This window comes from Triturus cristatus, chromosome 10, assembly GCF_964204655.1.
Source record: "Triturus cristatus chromosome 10, aTriCri1.1, whole genome shotgun sequence".
NCBI classification, from domain to species: Eukaryota; Metazoa; Chordata; class Amphibia; order Caudata; family Salamandridae; genus Triturus; species Triturus cristatus.
Genome location: NC_140593.1, coordinates 478,304,967 through 478,330,293, shown reverse-complemented (window position 1 = coordinate 478,330,293; position 25,327 = coordinate 478,304,967). Strand labels below are relative to the sequence as shown.

At 43.1% G+C, this 25,327-nt stretch overlaps 1 protein-coding gene across 4 annotated transcripts in view; it reads left to right on the top strand.

Annotated features, from left to right (window-relative positions):
- Nucleotides 1-25,327, top strand: part of PFKP (phosphofructokinase, platelet) — a 299,364-nt gene that overhangs the window by 239,724 nt on the left and 34,313 nt on the right. For 2 of the 4 annotated variants that reach the window (XM_085631901.1, XM_085631899.1), the window contains 3 exons: nucleotides 15,536-15,688; nucleotides 19,202-19,366; nucleotides 22,391-22,452. In XM_085631901.1, the coding sequence (XP_085488027.1) occupies nucleotides 15,536-15,688; nucleotides 19,202-19,366; nucleotides 22,391-22,452 (380 nt within the window). Of the gene's footprint in view, nucleotides 1-9,889; nucleotides 10,043-15,535; nucleotides 15,689-19,201; nucleotides 19,367-22,390; nucleotides 22,453-25,327 lie in introns of all 4 variants that reach the window. The other 2 variants (XM_085631900.1, XM_085631898.1) reach the window with 1 other exon arrangement.

The following is a 25,327-nucleotide window of genomic DNA, read 5'->3' as shown; positions in this document are numbered from 1 at the left end:
TATAGACATAATACTGAGATATAATTAATGTGCTTGTAATCTCCCATTTAGCAAAGGACAGGCAACGTCAGTTCAGGATGTGGTGAAGTCTTCTCATGAGATTATATATTTCATTCCAAAGTTGCATTACTTTTCTAGGGACAAAAATGTTGAATGCGTTATTTGAAGTTCAGCCACGACTGGTTCTCATTAAACCAGCTTCACCTCAAATGCAATGATGATAAAATACATAATCTTGTGGCTCCCAGTAACCGCCAAAAATGTTAAATGTCATCTGAAGAAGACATTTAGAAATGTGAAAACGTCATCATTTTAAAATCTAAGCATTTTATTTTCGCCAGTCCAGGGAAAAAAATATCAACACCTGGAGCCGTATTATACAAGTGTCCTAGGGGGCGCAACTGGCGTTTGTGCCTGCTGTGCGCGACCCAGGAGCACTTTGGTATTACAGAAGGGTCCGCAGACGCTTGTGCGGCGCCTTCTGTAATACCGATAACGCTGACGCAGATAAAGCGCCAGTGCTATCTTCAGAAGGCGTTCCCTCATTTGCATGGGGGCATGTCCCATGCAAAAAATGGAATTTCTTTTCCTCTGCCCAAGCCGTTTTACTGACGTGGGCGCAGAGGGAAAGAAACTCTCAGGAGGCACACTGACAGTGCGACACCTAAAAGGTGGCGCACTGTCAGTGTGCCCCCTGACTGCAGCCCTCTGGAAAGGGGGGAAAAGGGGTCCAAAGACCCCACCAGATGTCCCTGACTGCACCCGCCTGCAAGTGGATATCTAATCCCCCTTCAAAATGCAGGTGGGTTGCCACCTGCACTGTGAAAACATCGAGTAGCTTCAAAGCAGCCGCTCCGCTTTTCACCCTAATACGATGCATTTTCCTTGACTGCTCCAAGCGCACCTTTTAAATGTGTAATACGGCGCCTGGAATGTTTGGACACTCCTACAATACTTTTTTCCATTTTAACTCAAGTAGAAATTCTCAAAACATAGCATCTCACAAAATGTAAGGTATGCAACATATGCGTTTGAAAAACACCCAGTGTTAATAAAGTTCCAGGCACTTTTGCTTTTTCAAAGTTAAATTATATGTCCTAAAACCTTTCATTTATTTTCTTACATTTACACTTTTAATATATATCGGGCAGTAGAGTAAAATCAGTCTACAACCCCTCTTATGTGGTGCTGGATAGATCAAAGATCTGTGCCCGAGAGGTAGTAAGGCACACTGCTCATGGTTTACCTGCTGTGCATTTATTAGGAGGGTGCCTGTCGCCTAGTCAGTCTGTCTCTTTCCTTCAATGGTGCTGTAATACAAGTGCAAAACAGGCCTGGGGTGAGAGAAACCTACTCAGACATAGAGAAACGCACCTAGATTGCAGTATGTCTTTTTCCAGTTTAATTCTTGGTGATTTTTGTGAGCGGCAGTGGTGTGATCACCTGCAATACACAGAAATGTGGGGAACCTACGGACAGACCAACCATTCCATGCTGTGCCTTTCATCACTGCTCACAGCTCTCTAGCAATGAGAGTGGTGATTTCTTCAACAAAGTATTGTTAGTTAGCATTTACTATGGCATAAAACCCATTCCAGAAGCATGGAGTATGGCTTTCCAAAATGTACTCTCATAGGCTAGAGTCTGATTCGGTTTTCTTGAGGTGTGGCATTAGTATAGTGAGTGTTACAGTTTTAATGAACTTTAACTTTTAGTGGGTGAGATTTGAGGGCTGTACCGAATTGCTAACTTATTTCTTCAGTAGGTACAGCTGCCCATTACTTACAAATGTAACATGAGGTAGGTAGCTGACAGTAGCAAGTTCTGTTGGATGCCTTAAGAGTGGCTTCATTGAATTTTCAGGCTTTCTGTGTGTATGATCCCACATCAGTGTAAGGTAAGTGTGTGCTGTTTTGTAGGGGTGGTGCATGGTGTGTCTTGCTGAGTAGTACAAAAGCCTTGTTAGTATGTCAGATGGACAGTAATGTGCAGTAAATAGTATACTGCTTCAGCCTGTGGTAGGTATGCATAAACCGAGTAACAGCATATCCAGAATGCGAAGCATTTGAACATATTTGTTCAGAGTCTCACAACATACAGGAAAATAGGGAGAAACTTACTTGACTTCTGTTACTACTATTTTAGGAGTATATTTATAATTATTTAGAATTGAATAAATAGTCTCAGGAATGCTCCTAGATATTGATACAAGTAGTAGACTTCTGCGAGCGGAAATGCAAGGCATAAGTATTATTATTATTATTCCAATCTTTATTTCGGCCATTTGGCCATAAAAGATACACAATACACATATACAATCACAAATAAGTCATTTCATAAAAAGATAAAACCATTGGAATGTATATACTAAAAAAGACTAACACATTTTTAAGAGGGACCCAACGCCTTTAAAATGCGATTACGCGTGTGCCAAACATTGGTAAGAAATTTTGTTAATGCAAAGACAGTTGGGCCAGAGACATCAGATTTTAAAATCCTGTACATTGGTGCGTATTCCCTGCAACCCATATTCCTTATCAGCGGGAGGAGCCAGTATTTTCGTGCTACCTTATAGGCTGGGCAGATGAAAGCCACATGCAGGTCAGTTTCCTCCGCAGCATCGCAAACCGGACACTGCTTTGTAGTGGAAGCCGGTGACCAGGTGCTTGTAAAAGACCGGAAGGGCAGTGTGCCGTATCTCCATTGGAGAAACAGCTTTCGGGCCAGTACAGGGGAAATAGGATCCAGTACCTCCTCAAACCTATAGAGATCCTTGCTTTGCAAAAACACGGAGGATAAGGACCCTTCTACCTGGGTGGCTTGGGCCCTGGCTAATTTGTGTTCGTGGTATGCATTAGCCAGGGACTTTTTGGAGATGTTTGATGCGGCATTCGCTGGCTCAGTCCATAATTCAGGGAGCCCTATTTCCATGCAGGTGGCTAGGATGTTTTTAACCCAAGGGATATTAAGCACTTTTGGGTGATTCAGAAGTTCGACCAGTTCCGCCCGGTATTCTGCAAGATCATTGCTACTCCATAGCCTACGCCAGAAGGCTATGGGTCTCAGGCTTATTTCATCAGCTAACGGTCGCAAACCCAAATCAAGCCTCAGGGGGAGGAGCGGGGTGCTGGGCGGGAGTGCGGCTATCTGTCTTATAAACTTGTTTTCCGTTAATGACAGACTCCGGCAAGACGTGTGACCCCATAGTTCCGCCCCATACATTATTGCTCCCCTGGCCTGGGCCTTGTATATCTGGATTAGTGCCCCCAATGGACGGTATGATGAACCAGTCATCATCCGGGCGATACCCCCAGTAGTTTGAATGAGTTTGAGGTTAGCCCTGCTCTGATGAGATCCCCAAGTCATGGTTTCGTTGAGAGTCACACCAAGGTATTCAAAGGTGGCTACTCTCTCGAGCCGTACGGTTCCCAATTGCGGATTTGGCCGCAGTTTTTGGCTCGGATTCAAAACCATGAATTTGGTTTTTGCCGCATTAATTTCCAGCCCCCTATCAGTACAGAAGGCCACGAAGGAGTCGAGAATCCTCTGTATACCCATAGGGGTTTTGGATAGCAGCAGGGTGTCGTCCGCAAACATAATTGCGGGCACCCTGCTGCCATTTAATTTGGGGGCGTCAGTATAGTCAGTGGCATTCAGATGGGCGATTACCCCGTTGACGAAGAGGCAAAACAGGGTTGGTGCCAGCACACAACCCTGTCTTACCCCCCGGCCAACGGGGAATCTATCAGTCAGTTCCCCCGACCTCCCGCACCTCACTCGGGCGTAATTATTGTGGTGCAGCCTCTGTAAGATCAATAGGATGTCCGGGGGAACGCCCATCTCTGCCAGGACGCTCCAAAGTTTCCCCCTGGGCACCAGATCGAAGGCGGCCCGTAAGTCCACAAAAATTGTGTACAGACTACCTCCCTCGAATTTTGCTGTCCTCCAATAGATCAGGTTCAGTCTGAAAACCTGGTCCACTGTGGATACCCCCTTCCTAAATCCCGCCTGGTAGGGACTAAGGGCGCCCACCTCCTCCATCCAGTCCTGGAGCCTATTCAGCAAAACCCTACCAAACAGTTTCTGTGCCACGTCTATTAAACTGATTGGTCTGTAGTTGGCTGGGAGGAGAGGCGAGCCCTTTTTAAAGATGGGGACCACCTCTGCCCCCAGCCAAGTACTAGGGATTTCCATGCCCCCAAGAACTCCATTGAAAAGGGCGGCAAGGTAAGGGGCCCAAACAATGGGCTCCTGTTTAAACATATCCCCTGGTAGTCCATCCAGTCCCGGCGCCTTTCCAGAAGCCAGTCCTGAGATGGCTGCGGTGACCTCGCCCAACGTTATTGGCTCCCCTTCGCAGTCCGGCCAGCCCACCTCAACAACAGCAGGAGATTCTCCCGGCTCAGAACTGTATAGGGTCTGGAAGTGAGCCTGCCACACCCCTGGGGCAATGTTGGGCTCTAGTGCCGATTGTAAATTCCCCGACCCCCCGTTCACTATCCTCCAAAACAGGCGTTGGTTTTGGGTCGCTAGGGCCTTGGTGAGTTCTTCCCACTGATTTTCCTCCCATTCTGCCTTAGCGTGGGCAATAAGTTTCTTGTAAGCTCGCCTGCTTTGCTTAAGGCTATCCCCCCCTAGACCCTCCTTGATTAGTCTAAGGAGTTCTGTTTTTGCCCTTCTGCATGCTAGATTATACCATGAGGTTTTGCCTTGCCGCCCCCCTTTTAGTTTTCGTGAACTACAGGTGAGATGAGGTGCCGCAGCTTTAATGAGGTCCTCATGATCCTTGTACAGTTTGCCCTGGGAGTCTTTGTTGTTTGCTTCGGTGTCCAAGCTCCCCACAGTTTCCAAGATGGGAGTTATCCCATCATAGAGCATGGGGAGTTTATTCTTGCTTGTAACCAGGTGCTCCCACCTGATTCTTCTCCTACTATTGTCAAGGAGGAGCGCAGGGTTGTTCCCTTCCGCGTTAGTCACGAGAGCTTGGGGGCCAGGGTGAACAAGGTCAAGCTCAAGTGCATTATGGTCACTATCGGTCCTGTCCGTCACCCTAAAATCCTGGATTGTCGGCCACTTGACTATTTGGGCCAAGACATAGTCCAGACGGGACTCTCTTCCCGGCCTATTGTAAGTGGTTTTACTGGGTATGTCGGATTTCATTCGCCCATTACAAGCTCTGATTCCGAACTTTAGGGTGAGGGCTGTAATTTGTAGTGCCAGTGGGGTCCAAGCCTTTGGGGGTGGAGCTTCCACTAAAGGCACTGCCCATCTGGCCTCTTCTTCCGGTGATAACCCGTCCAGAAGGCCAGGAAGTGGCTCAAAATGAGAATTAAAATCCCCTCCTACTACATAGAATGAATCACTCGGTAGGTCAGATATAAAGTTGGAGAGTTCATCTATGGTCGGTGGTTCCTTTGCAATACCCATTGGCCTAGAATAAATGTTAATAAACATAAGTTTAGCTTGGTTAGGCCATAGTAATGAAACCAAAAGGATATCTTCAGAGTTAGCCGACAGCCGCGTTGCCACACAGCCCATATGAGATGCGACCCAGATCGTAAGCCCTCCTGACGGGCGGCCTTTGCCTTCCCACCTCGCTGGAATGAAGAATGACATGTAGCCTTGATGACCATAGTCCTCTCTGGCCCATGTTTCCTGGAACATACAAACATCTCCGGTCTCAATGTAATTTGCCCAGTCCGGGTCCCCCAGTTTATTAGCCAGTCCAGCAACACTCCAGCAAATTAGCCTCAAGTGTTCAGGGGTATTAGTTGCCGTGCCAGAGGGGTCAGAGGAAATGGTTCCAGACTCTACTGCAATCGGGAATTCTAACACATTACCAACAGTAGGGACCAATGATTCGAAAAGTCCACTGGAGCCGTTCTCCACAAATGCTGGCTCATTCAATATTCCAGGGGCATTATCAACATTGTGGGCAGATAGATCAGAAAGTCTGCTGGTGCCATCTTCCAGGAGCACTGAATCGATCAATGGACCAAGGGTTTTACCAACAATCGGGGAGGATGGCTTGGAAAGACTACAGGAGCCGCAATCTCGGGTCATTGGTGTATGAGCAGAAAGTCAATCAACCCCGTCCAAATCATTCAAACAATTGAAACGGTTGAAATGAGAATAGGGTGTATCCTGCAATTGGAGATTTGGGCGTTGTACATAGTCCTTATGTCTGCGTCTATGTTCCACCCTTATCCACTCATCATGCGGTGGAGCATGATGCATGCGGATAGGGGGGAAAAAAAAAGATACTGGAAGGGTCTGAATAGTGGAATCCAGTGATCTATTTATTCCTTCACAGATATGTAGAACAGTGCCGGGATCTTTAAAAGTTACCAAGATGCAATCCCCTATTATTGTTTTTCTGGTCTTCCCTAACCAAGGGACCCTTCTAACCATAATAATCTCATTATTAAAATGAGATGGTAGGGGTCGGTTCCAGTTTAGCCATTTAATGACCTTTTTCTTTAAGGACTGGTAGTCTTCATTTTCCCCTGGTCTTAAATGGGGGGCACCTGCTAGGACCACCGTTAGACTATTAGCTTCTGGCGGCAAATCTGGTCTCCGTGGTCTTGGGGCTTGCCGGCCCGGGGAGAATAGAGGGGTGCTGCCGGCTTCTTGGTGGCCGCCATTAATCCCTGTCTGGGAACTTTGAGGGGCAAAGTCTATTGATTGTAAAGGCCTATTGATTGAGTTACTGCGCGGTGCCTGGACTGAAATAGCCATCAATGGCTGCAGGGGGGGGGGGGGGGGCAGTAGGCACGCTCTGAGGGGGGACTTTATTGGCATCGTGTGGGGCTCCTATTTTCGGAGGGTTTCCTGCGGGGAGATGGGGTCCCATATTTTTAGGTTGCTTACTAACTAAGGTGTTCAAGGTAGTAAGAGATGTCTCTAGTAGAGTGAGCCTAATCTCCACTTTTTTCAGGCTTTCGCTAATGGGCTGCAGAAGGGAACAAAGTAGGAATTCTATACTCCCTATAAATGTGGGAGGGGGATTTATGTTGGATGCGATGGCCACTGGGTTGTTATTGGTGACAGCTATGTTGGAGCTGGGGGCCTTGGAGGGAAGAGCAATAGGCACAGTCTCATTGTCCCTCCCAGATTGTAGTGCGTTTATATGTTTTTTACCAAAGTCTAAATGGGATAGTTTAGCTTTCCCCCTCCCCCCCGTTGACTTCCTACCACGTTTGCTTGGTGGAGGCCTATGCAACTCCACCACAGCACTTTGTTTTGGCTTACTTTTCTTAGTTGCATGCAAAGGGGGAGTTTGGGTAACTAAATTAACGGGGGTAACACATGTCGTGGGAGGAGTTGTGTCTATAGACTTTCCAGGGACCAACCCAGGGGGACTAGGAATTTCCCGAAATAAGAGGGGGAAGTCCTCAAGAGTCGAAGGATTTGGGCTATTGGGGGGCGTACCTTCCTCTTGGGAAATAGGATACGGGGTGATCTCTGTCAAGGGTCTGGTCTTCATGTATTCAATGGAGCGCCGCCGCTCCGCCCTGCGTCTCTCCAGAGAATTTTCTTTACCTGCGTCTCCCTTGGTAGATTTGAAGTAATTGTCCAGAGTCCCTGTGTTACTGCCCCCCTCCCTTAGTGGAGTTTCACGTGATCCTGGCGAGGGCATCACCTTAATTAGATTTGGAAGTAAGAGGTAAGGGATATGGCCCAGCCCGGCCTCCTTTGGCCCCTAACGGCCACAGACGGCCCGCCCTTTGCCCGGGCTTCGCTCCGGGTTGCGATCCGCGCGCGTCCCGCTAGCGCGTTCAGGGATAGGCCACGTTATATACCAATATGCAGGGAAGGAGGAGCTGGGAAGAGGAATCAGGTGGGGCGGGTGGATTGACGCTGGGCTACCTGGTCCTCGCAGTCCCGGCAAAGTACAGCACTCCGATTGTTACAGGTATCCCACTGTTGCAGGAAAGCGTCCTCTGTGTCCGTGAGCCAAGGTAAGAGGAATTACTACACCAACAGCGGCTACGAGCGGCTCCCGCGAAGCGGGGGCCGCGAGGCGTGAAGTAGGCTGGCAGGGAGGAGCCGGGAAGAGGAATCAGGTGGGGCGGGTGGATTGACGCCGGGCTACCTGGTCCTCGCAGTCCCGGCAAAGTACAGCACTCCGATTGTTACAGGTATCCCACTATTGCAGGAAAGCGTCCTCTGTGTCCGTGAGCCAAGGTAAGAGGAATTACTACACCAACAGCGCCTACAAGCGGCACCCGCGAAGCGGGGGCCGCGAGGCGTGAAGTAGGCTGGCAGGGAGGAGCCGGGAAGAGGAATCAGGTGGGGCGGGTGGATTGACGCCGGGCTACCTGGTCCTCGCAGTCCCGGCAAAGTACAGCACTCCGATTGTTACAGGTATCCCACTGTTGCAGGAAAGCGTCCTCTGTGTCCGTGAGCCAAGGTAAGAGGAATTACTACACCAACAGCGCTGCGTTCGAATAGGTCTCGTTAGAGGGATGATCTCATCTCCAGGACTCAGAATCTTCTAGAACACCGCTGGCCGTGCGGGAGTTCGGCGCCTTCTTTGTGATGAAGGTAACCACTACCCGCGACTTAAACGGACGGTCTATGAATTCAGCCTAATGGCCGTTGTCCGTGCAAGGCATAAGTGCATTGAGGCCTAGGGCCTAATTTACATTTTGGCAGACGGGTTACTCCCATCCGCCAAAATATATATCCCATTGGAAATAATGGGATTTATATTTCAGCAGACAGGATATCCATCACGCCAACCCCATGAGTTATGGTGGTGTTCCATTCACATTTTCAACTTAAAGTCATGTTTACTCCTGATAAGACTGCATTTGCAAGTTTTTTATTTTGAGAAACTAGGGTCTGATTTAGATTTCGGTAGATGGGTTACTTCGTTACAATGGTGATAGATATCCCATCTGCCGAAATATATTCCCACAGGATATATTGGGATTTATATTTTGGCAGATGGGATATCCGTCACCTTTGTGACGGAGTAACCCATCCGTCGGTATCTAAATCAGTCCCTACGGTTTAGTTGTTGTTTAGTACTCACAAATGTGTGAGTTTGCCGGTCTTTACCTACTTTTACTTGAGGACTCACCCAGCAGTCTCCAGAGACTTGTCTATGAAAGTAGATTTACTCAGGCAGAAATACCATCTATTGATGAAATTTCCATGCAAGCAAATCCGAATTGTGAGGTTAAAATCCAAACACTTCTGATTCTGCAAAATCGGATTTTGCCCTCGTAAATAGCTTCTTTTTAAAAAAAAACTCTGCTGGAGTTCGGCCGAAAAAATATTAAAAGATCAGGTCAAAGTAAATCAGCAACTATATGACGAAACCAATCTAAAATGCTTGATCAGAATCAAAACAAGTTAAAAAAAACAGCTTTGTAAAGATAACAAAAGAAATTGTAATCTATTTAGTAACCATACGTAAACCTGTTTTCATATGTATGCATGGGTGACTCTTAGCATGTTTTAGCAACTTACACTTTTTATTATGAAACATATTTATTATAAAAACATCAACTGACAATATTAGAAAGTGTTCCAATAAAATACGAGAGTGTTTCTAACTACCTTACTTGAGATATCATATGAAAAGATTAATTTACACAAAGTTTTCCTTTATTTTTTCATGAAGCAGTAAGATACATTAAGATGCATATGTAGTCAATTGATAATTAAAATATAAATTGCATTTCCAGAATGATGAATTACTGTTTTTTTCTGTTTATCTTATGCCTGTATGTGTTTTGTGTCTGTTTAGGGGTTCCTTTGTGTCGTAAATGGTGTGCTGTGATACCAGTGGATCTCCCTAGGGCCCAATCCGTGTTTCTCTATTTTTCACTCCAACCATGTCTTTTTTATCTCCTCACGCTATTCCCATGCCCCTCAGGCTTATTTGGGATTGCTGGAGCTGTCTGTGGGCCGTGAAAAATTTGACGAGTTCTGTATTCCCATGGTCATGGTCCCTGCTACTGTCTCCAACAATGTACCGGGGTCAGATTTCAGCATTGGTGCAGACACTGCTCTGAACACAATAACAGATGTAAGTCTGAATGTGTGATTGCATGTTCATGTTGTGTATGCAGCATGCACTAACAAAGCTCTTTGGAATTGCTCTTGCCTAATAAAGCTTCAGCTGTATATTTAATCGGAAGTGCCAGAACAGGCAAAGTCTCATCTGCTTGTGGATAACAGTCATACTAAATCAACATTTTGGCACCTGATTATTGCAAGTGAATCACTGAAAGAGGAACTTTGCTATATTAAGGCAACTAAAGCAAAGTTACTTACAGCAGTATAACAAGAAGCCACATGAGGTTCAACAAGTGTCATTTTGGCTTTAGCTGCCCAGAAAACTTTAGGATAGGAGAAAATGTATTTCCACACTCAGCTCAGACGCACTAATAAAAGTAGAGTTTCTAGTTTAATAAACATATAAACCAAAACAATGTAAGGTTATGATAATTGGCAGCTATTTGTCCATTTAACCAAACATCAAAAGTTTGGTCAAACTTCTTGTAACTAGTTTAGTCCAACATTATTTATTTTTATCATAATGTCAGTGGTTTATCAGACTGGACTGCTTTCTTCTGCCCTAATTCCAAATGTTTATTAAAGTTTCTTTTGAATGCAAGAGTATGTGTCCGGCCCCATTCCCTGGTATGCATAATTATTTTTGCTTGCCTGGAACCGTCCATCATATTGTTTAAATGTATTTAAAATAAATCCTCCTGATAGTGTAGCAGTTCTTCATTCTCTTTCTTAATGTGTCTTGCTATTTTTCGTCACAAGAGGAGGAAAAAAGAAAAGGCCAATGGACTATGATCTATTTCTTAAAGTACCTATAACGCACTAGTTGTGGAGCTGAAAGAGTTGGTAGTACACACAAAATAATATTTACATCGTACAATATACATTTAAGTACATTTATATCACTTTTAGCAGCTGGGTATTTTGAATCTTACTATAAACTTCCAGTAAGCATTCCAGTTCTGGCACTGGTCTATAAAATATGCAGTTGAAAGATACTTCGGCTAAGGAATGATTAGTGTATATTCTTGCCTCTGTGCTTTGCTCTGCCTGCTCTCTATAAATCACTTCACCCATTTTGCTATTGTAGGACATTGCATGTGCTGCAGGGTATGTGTTGACATGTGTCCCAATACATTGAGCACTTGCCTGACAACGCAAAGCCCTGTAAGTGGATATGTAGATGTGTGTATAAACCTATCTATCTATCTATCTATCTATCTATCTATCTATCTATCTATCTATCTATCTATCTATCTATATGTAAATATAGATATATATATATGTATAGATATACATATATATATATATTTTTTACACACAACTCCTTATCTTCCTTTTCACCCGTTAGAAGCTGCTAGTTTGTCTGCTTCCCATTTTAGAGTTAGATGCTTCATTTCACTGCAATTTGTTCATAAACACAATGTATTCCATTGTATTCATTTCCTTCGGTGGGGATATATTGACACCATTTTTTTTCTCAGTTACAAAAGTACTTATGATGTAAATACATTGTATGATCTGTAGATGTATCTAGAGCCATTTGAACAATGGTTTATTTGTATATTCACTCTGTGCCTGTTTCGTGACATCAATTTCACAATTATACTATCCAATTGGCACACTAAGACTGGCAGGTCTTTTGAAACCGGCCTACATGTAAGTGTATGTTTTGGAATCCGACTCCAGAATCATGTTGATTTCCAAAATATGAAAAGGGAAACTGATTTGATTTACTAATAGACGTAATATACAGATCTTTGAAATTAGGGCACAAAACACGTTTAATTCTACTTTGTGGAGTATTTATATGTCTCAGAAACCAAGTCAGATGAAAATGAAAATGAACTCCTCTGACTTCTTTCACTGTTTACAGCATGGCCAGCAGGTAGGTTTCTTATTGAGACTTCAAAGAGGTTCATCGGAGCACCAAGTATATATCATAATGAAAAAGAAGCAAAGTGGCCTAGAAAAATAAATAAGTGAAGACATGCTGCTGGCTGGTTGTGAATACATGCATGTAACATTTGGAGGCATATTGCGAAGAAGCACAGGGATGTTCATGTAAGGCTTGGTCCATGTGGCACACACCTCTGGATGGCACAGTCTTCTCAACCTGCATCCATGGTCCAGTTACCTGGAAAACGGAAACATACTATCTGAGGATAAAGCACAGATCTCCCTAATGGTGGTCTATTAGTGACAACCAAACACCCTGCCCTTCTTCAAGAATGCGGCATGGGTGGGTGAGTTATGTCCGGCAGTAATTTGTAGAAATGAAAAGTAGCATCAATTCTCTTGGCAGGCTCTGACTAAAATATCTCACCAGTTTTAGTAAGCTGGCACAAAACTCGATTAAGTAAAAGAAAATTATTCCAGGCATTGGTATATTACTAAGCCTCCTTTATGTCTAATCAGAATATATTGTAACATGAAATATTTAAGAGATGGAAAGGCAAGGCTAACTTAAGACTAATTTAAAGGGACAAACCAGGAACCAAAAGCCTTATTCTACTTTGAGTGTCTGTCCTGACGTAAACAAAAAAACTTAAGAGGGAGGAGTTCCTTTCACCTAAAGGGACTAAAGATCACCCAACACTTAGATGGTCATGGGGCCTCATCTAGTTTTCATTTCAAAAGAGACAAGCAACAGCGAGACATTTATATACAAGTCCACATCTGCCTAGCCAATCTTGCAGATGTTTGTGTGGGTTGGTCAATGAATCTCACTTCCCCTCCTAACAAATGCAGATCGATGTCAGCCGTAGGACTGATAATGTAAGTGGTTTCTCATCCCTGGATTCTGTCCTATGTAACTTGCCAAAAGGCTGGCTGAGATGTTTCTGAATCAGATTACGAACCGTGTTCTGAGGTTCTTCATTGGCTGCAAGAAGCAACTTAAGTATATTTGTTCTTATTGTGATTACAAAGTATGTTGCCAAGGAGGAGTGTGATCCATCACTCAATTTTCTGGTAGATTGTATAGTGCATTTCTCACTGCTTGATATACAGTGGATTATCCTTTCTGCAGCTAATGCCCATACAAACAGAGAAAATGTACCTTGCCTGATCTCCCAGGAACATCTATTGAGTTGAGACAAGCAAGGCAACCGTATTGTTAAACTCCCCTGCATTATATGAAACAGACTACCATTTTTTCATATATTGTACACCTTCATCATCATTACACTATTTTTACCCCTGGACACTTGTGACGAACAGCTACGAATAAAAAAATGTCTGGTCTAAGAAAATGGAAAAGTTCCTTATATAGTAGCAGTTCTGGTTCTCCAACTCATGCAAGTGCTATTCCATAACTATGCAAAAAGAACTATTGATGGACAGAATGCAGAACAATGTCATACATTCACCCCAGTACACAGATCTGGGCCTAAATCCAGCAGTTTTTTTGCTCACCATGCCATTCCAGTTTGGACACAGCCATATGCAAATCAGTCTTGACCCTGTGCCCAGTGGGAACAGTTCAGCCCGAACTGCCAGGCCAGGTCCTCCCTGGACTAGAAACAAGCATCCTAGGGCCGGTTTCGGGGTTTCACCCCTCTTCAGCCAGGATAGCTTGATGCCAGTGGCATGGAGAGAAAGGGACTCACGTCTGAGCATACCCGTCCCACTCAGGGTGACAAATGCAAAAAGAACTATTGATGGACAGAATGCAGAACAATGTCATACATTCACCCCAGTACAGAGATCTGGGCCTAAATCCATCGTTTTTTTTTGCTCACCATGCCATTCCAGTTTGGACCCAGCCACATGCAAATCAGTCTTGACCCTGTGCCCAATGGGAACAGTCCAGCCCGAACTGCCAGGCCAGGTCCTCCCTGGACTGGAAACAAGCATCCTATGACTGGTTTCGGGGTTTCACCCCTCATCAGCCAGGATAGCTTGATGCCAGTGGCATGGAGAGCACGGAACTCACGTCTGAACATACCCGTCCCACTCGGGGTGAAATACAAAAAGAACTATTGATGGACAGAATGCAGAACAATGTCATACATTCACCCCAGTACAGAGATCTGGGCCTAAATCCATCGTTTTTTTCATAACTATGACAGACTCACATTACAACAACAGTTTTATATGTCAGTTTACAATTTTGATGGCTGACAAATGGGGTGTATAGGACATGTAACCGGGGGAAGGCAAGGGAAGTGTTAGGGGAGTGCATTGCCCCTCTTCAAAACTCACTACTTTAAACTCAACTCTGGAGTTAGTAATCGAAGGTCGACTAATTCATTAATAGTACCAGAGAAACATTTGCTAAAATGTTTTATACAGCACTGAGAAATGGATGGAAATGCTTAAATAAGCTTAGTGCTCTGGACATATTTGATGTCATAATTTTATTATTAGCCTGTCTGTGCCATTAGAGATAGAGACCACCTATATGGACATTTTTGACCCACCCCAAAAGGGATAGTCGAGGTCAAACATTTGGTCCAATACCCCTCGAAACTTTCTAAAACGTTTTGCCAATGGAAGTCGGAGAGAATATGACAGGTATTTTTTCAAATATGAAGTAATATGCTATTTACCTTAGACCAGACTTGGACGCAAAACAAAATAAAAGATATCTCTTAAAGTGTTAGAAAATGTCTTTATGAAGGTCAAGCATAATACTTGTATTTGTACTGTTTTAATTCATAGTATGTAGGCAGGTCGCTTCGGTTCCATCCATCTGATGTAAAGCAGCTTAAATCCCCAAAGAAATTATATTCAATCAATCAATCAATCAGGGAATTGTGAAGGACTCTGCTTACCCGTGAGGGTCTCAAGGCACTGGGAGAGTGTGTGTGTGGGGGGGGGATGCAGCTCCGGATCAGCCGAAGAACCAGGTCTTGAGGCTCTTCCTGAAGGTGTGCAGAGTGGGGGAGCACATTCTGTGTTAGACAATAGTTGTTGACATTTTATTGGTACCTGGAATTTAGTTTGTCCTATGTGCTCAGACAGCTGAACAGAGATGGTTGTTTCACATTTAAGGTCTACAGGAGCAGAACAAAATTCGAAACTACATCAAATGGCGTCACCTAGCTCATAATGTGTAAATTATCGTCATTTCATGTTACAACTGATTCAAAATGCTTTTTCAAATCATGGTGCGTTTTCCTAGATATTCTTTTCTCAGCTAGCTGCTTAGCTTTCTTCTTTTTACACTTTCCCCGAATCAACGACTGCTATAAATTAATCTTAACTCGGGCATTTTGTGGAGGTGATTGCTCCACTGTGCCACTGCTAAATTTTAAAAGTGCGTAACAACTAAAATCAATATCTGCCGCCCTTACCTGCGGATGAATGCGTCAGAGTCACCCCATGTTCATTGTTTGAGATCTCGACTTTTGTTGTATGACTATGAAAAACACGCTTCCTCCAATGTTATTACATTGTTATCCTGTCGGAAATCACGGCCCGCCATCACGCCAAAGGAACCACTGACAGCATTTATACGAACTTGCACGGTTAGCTAACTGTATTTGTGCTGCTGCTTCAGGCGTTCGAAGGTATGCTGCAGTTAGCGGACGCACGTGGCCGCTTTGAGGAGTTTTGCATCCCCATGTGCATATTGCCTGCTACCATTAGCAACAATGTGCCAGGCACAGACATAAGCGTTGGCTCAGATACTGCCCTCAATACTATTATGGAGGTAAGAACTTACATTTGCTTTATTATATGGTGACAGTAATTGTATTGAAGTAACTTAGAGGAAAATAGCGACATTTTACACTTGGATTGGAATCTACATTTGTAAAAATAATTTGAGGTATAATAATATGAATTTTATAGTTTTTATATTTTGAAATACCTTTTAGGGTGTCCTATTGAGTTTATTCCATTTAGCTTTACTTCTCTGAATAGTTCTAGATACTGCTATATGTTTCAGCTACTGCCACAGTGCAACACAATGACCTTGGCACGATAAACTCTGAACATGATCCGTGTCATTTGTGTACACTGCAGTAGAGTCTCATTGCAGTCAGTCAGGGCCCTGGTAGTCAGTGCTTTATGACTGATAACGACTACCCGTCTGTGTCCTTGCATTACACTCCAGGCTTCCAAGCAGCCTTAACGCCCTAGTTACAATATCATCTAATATTCCCAACATAAATAGCAGGTTTATAGAACAGATCATGGTAGATTAAAGGCACGTCAGTTTCTTGGAATTCAATGCGTCATGAAGATGAAAGAGCCACTTAAATGTTTAAGGACTATTTAGTCCAAATAAACTTTACTTTGAACTGAACTGAACTGAACAGAAAGAGCCACTGTTTTTACTGCCCATTCTGCATCTGAAGCACCTTGGCTTGTAGTGTCAAATCACAGGCCTTGTGGAAGTGTCTTTATGAAATGACTGAAGAACCAATGAGCAGGAATGCTTTCTTAGTTTTCTACTTCCCTGGATTGGTGTTGTTGAACATAATCTAATTTTGAAGCCTTTGTTGTCATGTGATGGAGCTAAATCTGGAAATGGCGTGAAAAAGTACAACTCCCCACAGTCGGCTCACTATTGCTTGGGCTTGAATATCCTGCCGGACCCCATCTGCTCCCAGTGACGTCTGATAACATTTCATGTTTTTACCTTCTAGGTCTCTGGGCAGCCATAACCCGTGGACTCTGGGCCAATTATTAATATACAAATCACTTGTCTGTCACAACTTATCAAGGGGTGGAGCAAGGCCACACTATGATGGTACCATGATGGGAGCGGGCCAAACGTGGGTAAAGCGTTGCTGCAATTTACTTCCAAACAGAACGCCTGATGCTGTTCCAGGACCCAAGTGCTCCGGGAGGAACAACTTAACTTTAAATGCTTTTATTATTACTGCCTCTGGATTAACAGAACCCACGTCTCTGTGATCCATTTAACCAGACCAGCCCCACCCATCATAAGCTGACACTTATGTCTTCAGGTCATGAGTGACTGTCCTTGGGCACAAATAGGGGGCACAGTATATGCCACTGCAGCTCAAAATGGACAACTAGCCCCCCCCCCCACTCGATGCCCTAGTTCCCATGCCATTCTGAGGTGTACCAGACAATGCCATTCACTTTCCAAACTCTATCCATAATGGGACATCATAGTCTTTAGACTGCTCATTGTCAAATATGTTTTTTTCAACTATTGTCTAGCCTGTACAATGTCCAGAGCCTCCTCTATTGTGTCTGACATCTTTGACTCAACTCAAGCTCATTAATAACCATTCTACATTTAGATATGATCTTGAAGTTGTAGATTCCATACTAGACGATAACTTGGATTTTTGCTATGTTTCTGAAACTTTGCTGAAAGATGATTGCTATTCAAATATAGAGCAGCTACTGGGAGAAATTGCACTCTTGGAACAATTTACACAAGCAAGATCAGCATTGTGGCTTTTGATCACAACACCCCATGGTCGTCAGATGCACTGATGTCACAATGGTTTTTTTTCAAACTTAACACTCTCAGATTTTCTTTAAATGTACCACTCACCCTGGTCTTTGACTCAATTTAATATATGAGTTTACTGATTTTGTTTTATAGCTTTACATATCCCTGACTTCATTCAACCTTCAGCCAGTTTTGATATGTAATGCGACTGTCCTCATTTGTCTGTTTCCCATATTTACCATATCCAGTAAAGGACCCGTGGGGCATCATGTACTAGATCAATAGTAACATTCATAAATTAGGCCACAGGCTCAAACGTATGCTTTATATTCCTGACATCAGCTGCAAACTGCATCTCAACCTCTTGTACTGATCACACTACTATGAATTATAACTTTTCTTCTTCCACTCCAGTTTACAACTGTAATGCTCCTGGAGCACAACTTGCTATTAAAAAATAGGAAAGCTGTGTCCACTTTCCAGCATATTTTTATTTTCATTGTATTCAACTAGCTACCCTTGAAAATGCTGCACCCTTCACTGGCAACTCTGTCGACCCTTTAAAGACATGGCGAGGATGGGGTTTGACCCACTTTTTTAAGTCAAAGTAATGTAGCCCTCACCCCCTGCAATTTACATTCCACTTACTAAGAGCCACATAAAAACAAAATGAAGATGATCCTGTCTTCAAGCAGATAAGAGTGTCAAATTCTGAGTCTATGATCAACAAGTGTTAGAACAAAGAAGGCATACTGGTAGCAAATCAGTTCAAAATAACATTATGTTATAGTTGATGTAGATTTTAAAGTCCCTATCATGCAACCAACATCTAATAATGTATTAGTTTTCTCATCTCCCCTTTGTGGAATTCTAGTTGCCTGTTAACAGCTACATGTCTCAGGATCCATCTATTTCAATATTTATTACACATCAAGTTAGAAAATGTCTTTCTATCATCACCTTTCCAGTTCCAAACTTTAGTAAACTATAATAATTTACAGGTTCTTCGAGGGCTTGGTGTCCTCATGAACTATTTCATCTACATTGCATATAACCTTAGGTTGTAGGTATCATATATCAAATCTCCTAAACAGACTATGCTGTTTGCAGTGATCAACAGTCAATGGTTCTGTAAAAATGTAGTCTAATTTCAAGTCCTTTTCCTACTTTGAATTGTTTTTTTTTGTTTGTGCTGGAAGTCAAATGATCTGTATCAACTAATCACTCTTTACCATTGTGCATACATTTTTATCTTTAAAGCAAATAATATATGTGTTGTCCATTGGCTTCTGTACTGCGCCACACCAGTCTCACCATTATTGAAGTCTATTACAATGATGGCAAAAAAATACAATTTTAATGGCTTACAGTGCAATTGAGCATAATTCCGAAAGGCTCAGTTACTTCAAATAGCGGTACATGTTTGGTATCCATACTCATGCTGCTGTTAACCCACTCAGCTTGTGCTTTGGTAGAATCTTTAGAAGCCATGTTTTAAATTTAGGCCATCCTGGAACTACATTGCATAGTACTGTTCTACATCAGACAGACATCCCTAAACTAAACTGCAATATTGTTGTTATTGATGGGCCGAACCTGGCACAGTTCAGCTCTCAAGAAGATGTTACTAATATTACATAGATAACTGCAAACTGACCAAATTGTCATACTTTTGTGTATTCTGTTTATATTTGTTTGTTTTTATTTTCCAAAATATCTTGAAAGAATAATAGGCAATGCTTTGTTTTTGGGACTAATATTGTTTTATTTTGAAAATATTTTGGTAAGACCTGTGACCGCATTAAGCAGTCAGCCAGTGGGACGAAACGGCGTGTGTTCATCATTGAAACGATGGGTGGATACTGCGGCTACCTGGCCAATATGGGGGCTCTCGCTGCAGGTGCTGATGCTGCATATATTTTTGAAGAACAGTTTGATATTCGAGAACTTCAGGTATGTAAATCACGTTTTTGGAAAAATCAGGGTCTTTTTTGTTTAAAACCATGTTGCTGTTATTTTAGCACAACTCCACTGGAAAACAAACTTGTTTCTAAGCTATCTCTTGTACTAAAACCCCAGAAAGAGCTATCCACCATGCATGCCAATCAACCAAGAGATGGTGAGCAGATTTGTTTATTTTGTAAATGGGTAGATTTTTATTTATGTGTGCAAAAAGACAGAAAGTACGAACGTTTTAAATTTAATTTTTACATTATTACAAAAACGATTTCTTTCAAGGAGCTGGTCAGAAAAGATTTCGTTAACACACAGAAGAGTTCAACATAGTAAAAACTTAACAAGCATTGGCATAGCCAATAGATCTCGCATTTGGGACATTATAAGTATTTAGTTATGCAGCAGGTCCAAAGGAGAGACCTATTGGCCATGCCAATGCTTGTTATTTTTTAAGAGTAGGCAGTGGACCGTGGGATCACTGTCAGCTCTTAAAAATTGTTGGCGCCCCCAGTCAGAAAGGGAAAGGGGTCTCTTGGGGACCCCTTCCTGTTAGAGAATGGGTTACCACCTCCTTCACGCAGTCTGCAAAGTATGAATGTTTTGCGACCGCATTCCGGTAGCAAAACATTCATAAATGCCCCTGCGACTCGCTATCAGGAAGGGAAGCCCTATGCACACCCCTTCGTATTAGCGACTCACAAACCCTATTTTGTGAGTCAGTAATAGGTTACTGACTTGCAAAATAGAGTTAGTACATGCCAGAAGCCGTTTTAGAAGTCACAAACGGCCCGATTCTCTGTTTGCAACAGATACAAAACAGTAATTCATCTGGCCCTTACTCCTGAAAAGGGCAAGAGTAATTCCCTTCATAGTTCAGGGAGGAAAAGGAAAAGGCCCCACAAATTGGTGGGAGAATTGGAGAAGGGGTGTCTTCACGGGCGATGGGAAAAAAATATTTCTTCTGGATATTTAAAAAGGTAAAAAGTTAGCAAGCACTTATATACTTGTCCTTTTTTACATTGTGGAAATATACACATGTATAGATGAAAGTACATAAGCAGCCATATGTTCGTATGAGAAAATGGAATCATCAAAACGGTTCCAAGCTTGCACCTGGAAAGCTGCGAATGTTGGCGGTTTCAATGAGTAACCTGGAGAAAAACACGCAAGAACTCCAAAGGAGCGCAAATCTGCACTCGTGCAACAAAGTAATTTTGGGCGCAGATTTTAGAACTTTTTCTGAGAATTAGGCCCATAAATAACTTATAACATAGGATTGGGCAATGTATGACTTTCTGTTTTTTTACACATAGCAATATTCATTCATTTTATTTCTTTGGGTATCTTTAGTGCATGGCCCGAGCGTTCATATGAGCGACCCATCACCACGCAGAGAACGGGCTAAAACATATTATTGAAGCGACTTCTTTGTTTACAGCAGCTTGACAGGGTTTAGCGGGTGGGGGTGGTTGGAGGGGGAGGGCGGACATTGGCGCGCACAACACGCAAAATCTAAATGAAATAAAACTTGCGCGGCGCGCAAACTTCTGTCAAGGAAGTCTCAGTTCTCCAGTCTTGTCTTTGTTTTCAGTGTGTGCCAGCTATCGCATTGTGGCTTTAGCCGGGTGATTAAACAAGCTTTTGTTAAATGAAGCTATTATTAAGGGCGAGGCCTAGCTAAAAGGTTTTGGCACACTGGCAAACATTTGACAATTCCCTTCTAGGTGTATTACAGGGAACACCCGGGAGGCCCATTAATGCCCTACCCTCATGCAGGGAGTTATGGCATTTTTGGGGGGCGCGGGAGTAGACACATCGTACAAAACAGAAAGGAACTCTTCTTCAACCAGGAAGGGCTGGCAAGCAGGCGTTCGAAGCGGTGACACAGCAGAACTGGTACTCCAGGTCATAGCCAGCATTTATGCGGCAGGGGAAATGGCATAGGGGTCCAGGAGTGGGAGGCTCCCACTGCACCCCAAACAGTGCTCCCTTATGCTACCGACTAACAAGGGGGCCTGAAGCATCCTTGCTCCGCCGCTGCTGCGACGTGACTTCAATAGCTAGAAAAGTCCTTGCCTATAGAGCAGAATTGTGCCCAAGATCAAACCAAAAATGGCAGCCACAGGCCCAGCAGAGAGGAGTGGATGCTCAGGATGACGTGAGAAAATCAGCAGGCTGAGGGAACGTGAGGCAGACACTAAGACATACAGGGCGTGACGTTGATTCAGAAATTCAGGCCTCTGATCAATAAATGGCTTTGCAGTCACTGCAACGAGCTGTGAAGGGGCTTGCTGCGTAATCAACACCCTAATGCACCGAATTATGGATGTTAAACAGAGTAAAACACGAATCACCCACCAGGAGGTCATGAGAATTCATTTTCACAGCAGGGATACCCAAAGTCATCTTTAAGTGTTGGACAGAAGTTTGCAGAACACGCCCTTTCACCCTAATCAGATTTAGTTTTCTTATTTAAAATTCAGCCTTTAGGCTGTCATGTTCATTACAAAGAAGTATGGCTGAAGGCACACATTAACAAGCGCGCCGAAAGTTTTAAAAAAAACATGTTTCACGAGGAGAGGAGGTGGCAGCAGGGGGAGGGGCGAGAGAAGGGGGCCTGCGCCTGTTTATCTTGCGGGAGTGAGCAAGAACCTTCTGTTAATTACAATCAGATGGTTTCAAAGCTCGCTCTCACAAGGGAATTGCCAAACGTGCACGCGTTGCCATTGAAAGCAATGCAACGCGTGCACGTTTTTGGCCCAAAAAGCTAATCGATATCAAGAGGTCTCCTCCTATGCGGCGCATGCGCGCTGCGTAGGCGAGACCTAAAAAGCAACCCGTGTAGTCGTACAAGCTAACGTACAATGCAATCTTACATTTACCTTCTTGATCCTATTAAAGATGCGACAATGTGTATTTTGAATTAAAATTAAAAGTCAAAATAATATTATATTTAGCCGGCAATGCAATATTTTAAAATTTATTTTTCACAAAAATAAGTCTGAGTCTTCTCCTTTCCAGGCTAATGTTGAACATTTAACTGAAAAGATGAAAACAAGCATACAAAGGGGTCTTGTTTTGAGGTGAGTGTTTAAATATTTTAACTAATTAACATATATGACAGTACATTCTTTAGGCAATTTATCAAGTGTCCATGGATCCATTCAAATGTTCAATGAAGTACTCACCTGACATTCTAAATAGATGGACAAAGAAAAAAATGTTGCTGATTCCATTTCATTGTCAGTGAAGTTTTTCGAATAGATATGAATGTTACTATTGGTAGTGAGCTCAATTTGCGGTGTCCTTCCTTATCCTACTGATAAGAACCTATTTGAGAAACAAAGTTGGAGGAACTGTGCTTCACACATTTAGAGCAGATACACAAAAATATTTCGCACCTGAGTAGAGAAGATAGCAGCAAAATTCCATTCCTTTCTCATTCTCGGAATCAAGAAAAGTGGCATGTTGCTCTCGTAAATGGATTTCCTCACACCTAAGATTCTGCCAATAGGGTAGAAAGTTGAGCATGAGTAGATCTGCTCACCGGGACGGGTTATGGGCTTTGCAGTGTGTTGTACTCTTACATGAAGTAGACGCTGTTTGCCATGTAAGTTCTTTAGTACCTTTATTCCAGTAGTACAGCAACTTGGTTTACTGGTACATCCAACAGGTAGTACAGGTAACAGGATAAGGTAAAGTAGGTTAGCCCAGTAGTCAGTCCTTGGTCCTATGCCACAGCAAACACCTTTGTAGTATCAAACCCTCTTTGTGGTACCAAACCCCACCAGGAGCAGCCTGCCTGCTGCTCAGCCCATCTGTAACTGTCATACCTCACCCAGTCAGACTCCCAACGTTCTATGCATCACAGCATTCTGAACATTCTACTCCAAACACACACTGTGGCTGATCAGCAGGTGAACTAGTAAATTTCAAGATATGAAAATACTATGCAGGGCATAACATATCCCCCTTCTTTTAAAATGAAAAACAAAAGTGACATTTGTACTATGGAAATACAACAATGCTATATGAGCAAACCATACACAAACGAAAATACACTTGTAGTAAAATGATTCGAAACTCAGAGATACCTAAAAGTATAACAACACGAAAGATTCAAAGGCAATAAAAAGAATAAAACAGATTGAGACAACAAGTAGCGTATAGCAAAAGGGAAACAAACCCCACGACCCAACTCAATCTAAAAAAACATTCTGAAGCATAATGCACATATTGCCAAATCTCAAACATAGCAAAATTACCCATGAACAGAATGAACCAAAACCAGGGAAGCAATTAAGAACATCACGAGAGATAATGAACCATTCAAAGTAGAGAACGGATAATATACAATTGTAAAAATTGAGTACAACCCCCATCCTCTCCCAAAAACAAAAATGAGAAAGTGTCATTGCGTTAGACAAAAGGTAACCACCTTGCCACTGTATTTGAGTCTAACTCCCATGCATGCACATCCTGAGTAGGAATGACCTTGAAAAGCATGGGACCCATCCGACACATACCAACCCTATAGTACAATCCCTAATGAAAGGGAACCAAAGAAAAGCACAGTTCCTAGCATATGGAAACTACCTACGATGTGAAGATGATTATAAAACCAAACCTTCACTCCTCTTATGAGGTACAAAAACTTGGGATTATGACCCTAAAGTCCACCCTAATATAAGGGTCTAAGACTATAACAATGAAAATGGGACCAAATAACTAGAAGATACACCCTGTGTAGGGGAACCGTACCCATAAATCTAAACCAACCCTGTGAGAGGGTACAATGTTATGTTAACTGGTGGAAACCATGAAAACATGACCCGCGTCCGGGTTACCAAAAGGAACTAAACTGTAAACCTTGAGTGGGAACAATACCCAAAAACTCACCTTAGTAAAGGCTGCGTGTAACGCACTATGGAAAGGGGCTCGTACCCAGACCATGACCATCCCTATAAAATGGGAACTGTGAGTAGAAATCTCTCTCACCAACTCGCCTCAATAAAAAGACCACGTGTACCGCTTAATGTGTAACAAGACCACATACCCACCCCAGAGCAGGGATTTCAATGACTATGAATGGGAATAAGACAAACCATACCCATACTCATACTGCCCACTAACAACAACAATTGGAGCATCCCTTGTGTAAGGGCACTAAACCTGTGGAACTAGAACCACTGAGGACAACACCTCAACTTTACACTCACTACTAAACCTGGCATACATGTAGCTTCAGCCCAATAACAACACTAAATGGGCATCCCTAAACTAAGGGTACTGTAACTATGCAATGAGCATAAACTGAACACATCCCTGAAATTAGAGATGAACGTGTGATTACCACCCCGACATTACATGTCCTACCCATATGAAGGGAAACAAATACTGTGGAAAATCACACTCCAAAAACATATTACATAAAAATTTGCAAACATTTTACATGCAAAACATCTTAAAACTGTATGCACCGGTGAGCGATCTCTCACCCGAAAACATTTCCACCGTTAGTGTTGTTAAATCACCAGTGCTCCAAATAGTCATACCATAATATTCAGCCCGAATGTTCTGAAGCAGGATCAATCTCTGAATTTAACTCTCTAAATGTCCATGTGAAGCGGGAACACAAATTCAGCCACTGGATACTTATAGATCTGAAAGAACTAAAAACTTCCACTCACCGCCGGTGTAACAAACGGGTCCATCTGTCCTCTGATAGATGATCCAAACAGTCCGCTCACAAGAGTTGAAACGACCAACTCGATCATCTTCCTGCTACATAAAACTTTATTGAAGAAACTGGGCTCACAATACGTGGTTGGCGAAATGGCTCGCGTCTCAAATGGCAATTACGTGGTTGGCAGACTATAAATGTTAAACTCTCAAAATGGCGGCACGTATTTACACCCCGCGTCGAGTGGCTCACGGCACGCTGTGTGTGCCAAGCGC